At 34.0% G+C, this 6,905-nt stretch overlaps 1 protein-coding gene across 3 annotated transcripts; it reads right to left on the bottom strand.

Moving 5' to 3' along the window:
* Positions 1-650: 650 nt before the first annotated feature.
* On the bottom strand, positions 651-5,922 carry LOC102583564 (ras GTPase-activating protein-binding protein 2-like). 3 transcript variants are annotated; one of them, XM_006338297.2, is made up of 8 exons: positions 5,727-5,922; positions 3,902-4,088; positions 2,702-2,999; positions 2,220-2,618; positions 1,804-1,925; positions 1,642-1,707; positions 1,242-1,305; positions 651-1,092 (listed from the first exon to the last, which is right to left on the bottom strand). In XM_006338297.2, exons 2-8 carry the CDS (start codon positions 4,085-4,087, stop codon positions 869-871), a joined length of 1,359 nt encoding a protein of 452 aa, XP_006338359.1. In that variant the 5' UTR covers position 4,088; positions 5,727-5,922; the 3' UTR covers positions 651-868. The 3 variants fall into 3 exon arrangements, with proteins under 3 accessions (XP_006338359.1, XP_006338360.1, XP_015162202.1); XM_006338298.2 differs by having other exon boundaries at positions 2,220-2,612; XM_015306716.1 differs by lacking the exon at positions 5,727-5,922 and adding an exon at positions 5,341-5,615.
* Positions 5,923-6,905: the final 983 nt, after the last annotated feature.

Genomic DNA, 6,905 nt, shown 5'->3' with positions numbered 1-6,905 from the left:
AAGCAAAAAGATAAATAATAAAATCAAATTAAAGATGATTGATTGAAGGATAAATGATAAGATATTATAATTATCATTTTTCTTTACGTTATTAATGTTCGTTACTACGTAATCTTGTATGTAAGATAATACAATAAATGATAAGATATTATAATTAACATTTTCCTTTACGGAAAACTCCATTGCTTTGACCATCCTCAATGACCTGAGGATGCTTCTAGCCTTCAAAGAAGACCAATTGACCACTACTACTATAATGGAGAAAGGACAATCTGCCTTCTAACCCGAGGTCCAGGTATTCCGGCCCCAGAGAGAGAGCGTGCCAAAGCCCGATGAATAGACAGGGGATGTTCGTTACTACGTAATCTTGTATGTAAGATAATATAATATTTTACTTGTAATGACGGATAGGTTTTAACTATTATTTTATAAATTTCGTTATATAAATTTCTCGCGCGAGGCGCGGATAATTTTACTAGTTAGTATTATAACTATAGTTAAAGAAAATTGTAAATAACCCCCTACGGTCTCTTCAATTCTTGCTATTCGCTTTATTTGTATAAATTCATAATTTGTATAATTCAATTCGTGATTGTATCTATTTATATGCAATTTATGAAAAATTCTTAATAACATTGTTCTACCTGTGAAACGTGAAACATGAAACATAACATTACCTCCATAAAAAATAAGTTAGAAAAAAATGATGCGCAATAGTTGAAGTTTGAAAGAAAATAAGGCGGATAATTGAAAACGAAAAAAGTATAAAGATATCAAACTAAACTGCACAACTAAACTGTTCTGCTGCTGCTGCACAATGGCAACACAAAACTCGGTCAAAATTTGCCACACAACTTCTCCAGCCAAACTATGCTGAAGAAGGAATCTGGCTTAGGCCACCTCTCCGTCCGCCTCTCCCTCTTCCTTGTTGGTAACCTTCACCACCTCGTCCTCCTTGATCCCTGCCACGTCCTCCAACAAAGTCATTTCTACCATAGCCTCGACCTGCACTAAAGTTTCCACGGCCCCTGAAATTGTCATTTCGGTACCCTGCTCCTCTTCCTGGAGGGAAACGACCTCTCCCGTTACCAACTGCAATAGGAAATATGAAAATGCAGACGTATCATTTATGTGAAGAAGTTGTGGTCCAAACAACATACAGTATGTGATTTTGACAGTACGAATAAAAGACCATGAGAAGAAATTGATGACTAATTTATTGGTTGTAGTCTGTAACTGACCTCTACTTGTAGTTCTCTTTATCTCAACATCAGCTTGAAGACCTCCAATTGTAACAGGTGACGCCTGAATAAAGAAATCCATACATTAAACCATGGAACCGAAGGATGTAACAATAGTCATAATAACGCATGTTTTAACGTAAAAGAAATAAATAAAATGGGGAAAGTCTACAACCTAGTTTTAGATTCATGTAATGAACATCAAATTTGGGCCAACTTTATATGAATCAATTAAGTACGACAACTTATGGATTCCTAAAAAACTAGAGTTTCTTCAATTTAACACTTCATGGCATACTTTCATACACACAACTGATCATAGCACATAATCTAGATGTTGGACAGATTTTAACTTCACGTGAAGATGGCCCATCTAAAAAATGATTTGAGGGGGACAAACCTGTATCGCACTGTTCATGGAGTTCAAATCTTCAAATTCGACAAACCCAAAGCAGAATCCTTGTTGCTGCAGAAACAGGAAATCAATAGATAGTGTTAAAGATCTATAAAATTAAGTAGATGAGAGGAGGACAAATGAGTAAAATATGCTTTTTGGACTAACCCTATTACTTCTAACTTGTATGCCTCCTTGCTTAATGGGTCCAAATCTCTTAAATTCAACCTCAAGTTGAGCAACAGTAACATTTAAAGGCAAATTGCGGATATAAATGGAGTGTCCCTCAGCTGGAACAATCAAAAGCAAGTAAAATTAGATGGTACAATAAATAATAAGATTGTAAGCAATAAGAAAAAAAGAGCCAATGGAAAAACCGTTAAGTTTGATCATGCAAGTAGTAGCAATGGCTCATAATATGAAGAAAAACTCAAACACTTGTCTATGTACTTCAGCATTCCTTTACGTCCTAAAATCAAATATGAAACTTTCTATCCTAATTTAGCAACCCGGTTGGATGCTTCACAAATGAAAGTAAGGAATGATATATTTCATGCAAGTGCAAGATTTTTTTGATATTATACCTCTGTACTGAGCATCTTTAGATTCAGATGCATTACCCCCAGAGGCAGTATGAATTGATGATTCAGGACCAGGAGCTTGTGCTACTGACTTAACTGGCTGCTTTTCAGTCTTTGCGGGAGCCATTCTTGAATTAGAGGGTACATAGATTTTGGTGGGCCCTTTCTTTGTTTGAGAACTTACAATCGATGCATAAGATTTCTTAGGAGCATCTTCTCGGGAAACTGAAGTAGCTGGTTCTGCATTAATATAGGATTCAGCACCCACCATAATCTCTCTTTCATCACCGACTAGCTTCTCATTTTCCAAAGAGCCATGAACTACTTCCTCAACAATTTGAATATCTTCTGCATGAGAGCTAGGCTGTCTGTGATTCGGAGGCTCAAGCACATGAACTGCTTCTAGAATCAAAACAAAAAAAGGCAAGTAAGCAATTTGAAAAGTAAAAAGAAGAACAGTTAAGGAATTAGACAAAATATCCAACCTGGATCAGGCGTCAAAGGCACGGGTGCTACATCCTTGACCCCATTAACCATTTCTGAACTGTTATCAGTCTCATTTTGTTCTGCATACCTAAGAACATCATTCAAAACAAAGTACCCTTTGTCCTGTGGAGCAAGGAAAAACGTCTGGGTGAATTGCTTTCTCATGTTATCCTTTCCAGTTAAGCATCCAGTTACCAATACAATGACCCCATCCTTGTAGGACTGTTGTGCATCTGCAGTCTTTATCTCTGCCTTATAGTTCTTGTAGCCTAATGAGCATATCATGTCATTGATATTCTGCTCCAACATAAAGATAAGTGAAAAATCAGTTAAAGATAAGTGAAAAATTAGTAAGAATTGTGGAATAAGAAATCAATTATCATTTTATATTGCAAACTTGCCAAGATAAATATGTGAACAAGGTGCAAGGTAAGAAATAGACAAAGCACTTCACCATTTTGCACGACTGCTTCTAATGGTAAAACTTAAGAGAAACGATAACACAACTCTCCCAGAGAATACAAGTTTCTGAAAGTTACATCAGAATCCCAAGATCATTCTGAATTGCATTAGATTATTAGATGGAGTTCCAATTTTCTTGAAAAGAAATTTCTTGCAAATCATTTAAATACCAGTTTTGGAGCTACAAACCTAGAACCTTGACATTTCAAGATATTGTAGAGTTGACAGGTTTAGCGATATGTTCATACATCTTAATAATTTCTCAAAGTGACTTGCAACTACACAAGCCCAGCAGTTTAATTGCTCTATTTATGTGGTTCATTTCATTCTTATTGTCAGTCATGAGCCAACATCAAAGTAAGAATTAGAGTCTAAAGTCCTCTACGTAGTTTATCATTTGTCCAATTCCCTGTGCTTCCACATCCAGATGCAACTAAGTTCTTCACTAATAGAGGGTCATATTAGATTCAGCATTATACAATCTGTTTCTTCTATGGAAGAAGTCCTCAAATGTGCCCCTCAATTATCGACTTTCACCAAACTTACCCCCTATCAGAAGTTGCCAGGAGCACATGACTTAGAAGGGGTGAAACTCTCTTTGTGAACTAACACCTACTATGTTATTATACTGACAGCAGATAAAAGTTTGTATTAGCCTAGACCATGGTTATTTTGTTTTCTTATTCATAAAAGCTCTCTGGTATAGTAGAAGGAACAACAATTGCATTTATACTCACTTTCATTGTTGTCACGGATGTCATGACGCCATTAGAATTTGGGCGGCTTAAGACACTTGAATCCAGATAAAATCTGTATACTAACTCTGGGGAGTGGTGTTGAATTTGGTAATACTGCTCAACAAAAGCATTTCCAATCACTTGTGCAGCAGGGGCAGAAGGTATAGCTGTAGTTTCCATAGCCATTCTGTACAAAATTTTGGCAAGATAATAGTCAGTAAAAGACCACCCCTGATGTGTAATGTGTATTAAGTAAAAAGTATCAGTTTGACAAAAATATGTACTGATAAGATGGAAAATATCACAATGCATGTTAGTCTCAAAGGAAAAAAGAAGCACAACATAGTAGTTCCTAGTCTGAAGTAATAGAGCAACATTACTACGAAGAAACTAATCAAGGGTTAAGGTTAAGAAATCATCCATGCTAACATACCCATATTAAATCCCAAATCAGATAACCTAAAAGTCAATAAACGACTTGGTTACAAAAAAAGAAAAGTTAATCCTAATGCGGACTCATTGAGCCCTAAAAGCAACAACATAAAAGGGGAGAAGAATGCATCTTCAGAAACAAATTCTTTTCCAGTCAATAAATATTCTGACGACAACACCTCAATCCCAAAAAAGTTGGGGTCAGTGCTATAAACATGGTTCTAACCATGCTTCTCCATTTGAATTCATCTTAGACCAGCAATTATATAACAACAATAAACCCAGTGTACATGTGCTGTCTAGAGAAGGTAGTGTTACGTAGCCTTACCCCTACTTTGCGAAGGTAGAGAGATTGTTTCTGATAGAAACTCAGCCGGCTCAAGTATGGGGAGACAATGCAATAATAAAGAAAGATTAAAAAAATATAAAATATACTATAGCTCTCTATATTTTCTACTGGCATAAAAATCTTGGACAGAACCAAAAAAGTTGTAGAAATCACAGGACGTAAAACGCAAGTACTAACATAACAAAAATATATCCCAAACTAATTGGTATTTCCTACATAGATGAAAACTTATGTAAAAATTTAAAAAAAAAAAAAAAGCTTCTCTTAAAGCTATAGCAATAAGAGATTACATTAGTTGGGTGATGGCGACCACACTCCAAATAAAGAACAAAAATGTCAGGTTAAATCATGAGTGGTTTACAAATCAACAAAAACAAAAGAACTAGCAGTAGCATTGAGGATGAATGGCACTACAGAACCAGGGGGAACCTACCTATAAGAGGTAAGGGTCCACGTGAACCCAATAGCTTATGTTCCACCATGTATTTAATTTGTATTAAGAAATTCACAAAATATATAGTAAATTATCTGACTATATGAATCAAACTATTATTAAATACTAACTTAAAAGGTTATTGTATGAACCCATAAACTTCTAATCCCAAATCTGCCTCACACAACATTAACAGTTCTGAGAAATCCGACTAGGTAAAGTTACATTTTTTCTTCATGTATTAATGTTAATCTTGACGGTTGGAAGAACTCAAAATTGTACAATTAACAGATCTGCCTTCAGTTTTCCATTCTCTCACAATAAAAAACCAAACAGTCCCCAACAACAATAAATCAATCGATTAATTCACCACATTCCAATCGAACAGGATTAATTAAAATAAATAAATTGGATATTGATCGTGATTAAGAATTGAGCGCTGATCAAGATGAAACAGAACGAATTTTGAACTAGGAAAGAAGAAAATTTGTGATATGTGATGGGATAACTGTCCATTGTAGATTAGATAGCATTAATATTAAATTAAATAGAAACTCAAACAGTTAAAGTGTGATTAAACAAATCATTAACAGATTAATGAAGAAAATTACCTGATATAGAAGAAAGCGAAAGGAGGACAGATTTTGTAGATTTGATGAGTTTTACGGAAGCAAATATTATTATTATGTAGTTAAGCCGATGAAAGGGACTGACAATTAAGCCAAAAGACGGAACGCTTGTAAACTTAAATAGTGAACGATATGAGTAGGAGTCGGCAAGCCTTGTTACGGTAAACTACTGAAAATTTCTTTTACCTGATTCAAGTCTATTAAAGATTTCTTTGTCATAGTTTATATTGGAATATGTTTTCTTCTTTCAGTTTAATTTAGTTTCTTATTATTATAAGTAGATCCTAGTTATTATCGAATGTCTATTTATCCTAACTCCTAATTCATATTGAAATATGTTTTTTATCCTAATTTAATTTGTTTTTTTACTTTAATATAAATAAATAAGAATGTTGTTGTTTATTTCCGGATGTTGCTTGTTATTTTCAAGGAAAATGGCTAAAAATATTCTTGGAATGTCCGAAAAGGTTCAAATATACACTCATTCATTTATAAGGCTAAAAATATCATTCAATCCACTTTTTAGCTCATTTTTACCATAAAAACTAACATTTTTTTTTAATTATTATAATATTTATTATTTATTATATAGCGTCTTTCAATTAGATAAAAATTAAATTCCGAACCCATCAAGTTTTTCTGAACTGCCCCAACCTAATTTTGTAGCCCAATATACGAACTAGAAGTATATTAGAACCTTTTCAGATAATCCAGATATATTTTTGGCCCTTTTTCGTATTTTCAATAAAAAGAACTAGAAAGTATTAGAAAGAACTAGAGAGAAATAGAAATAACTTATAGTAAGATTCAAAAGCTTTTGAGTTTATGAGTAAAATAGTTTCCTTCATAAAATATTGGGATAAGGGTCTGAAAAATATCCCAACTTTGGTCGGATTTGCTGTTGTGATACTAAACTTTCTTAAGGACCTATTACCTCCCTAGACTATTTAATACCGTATTTTTTTACCCCCTGAACTATTTAATAGTGTATTTTAAAGGTATATATGTGCCACGTGGACACATTACTATTTATAATTTTGCATTATTTTTTATGTCCACGTGAGCAAATATATATGTTTAAAATGCGGTATTAAATAATCTAGGGAGGTAATAGGTCCTCATGAAAGTTTAGTATCGCAACAGCAAATTCGACCAAAGTTG

Source organism: Solanum tuberosum, unplaced genomic scaffold (assembly GCF_000226075.1).
Source record: "Solanum tuberosum cultivar DM 1-3 516 R44 unplaced genomic scaffold, SolTub_3.0 scf00004, whole genome shotgun sequence".
In the NCBI taxonomy this organism is placed as follows: Eukaryota; Viridiplantae; Streptophyta; class Magnoliopsida; order Solanales; family Solanaceae; genus Solanum; species Solanum tuberosum.
This window is presented reverse-complemented; position numbering and strand designations above follow the sequence as displayed.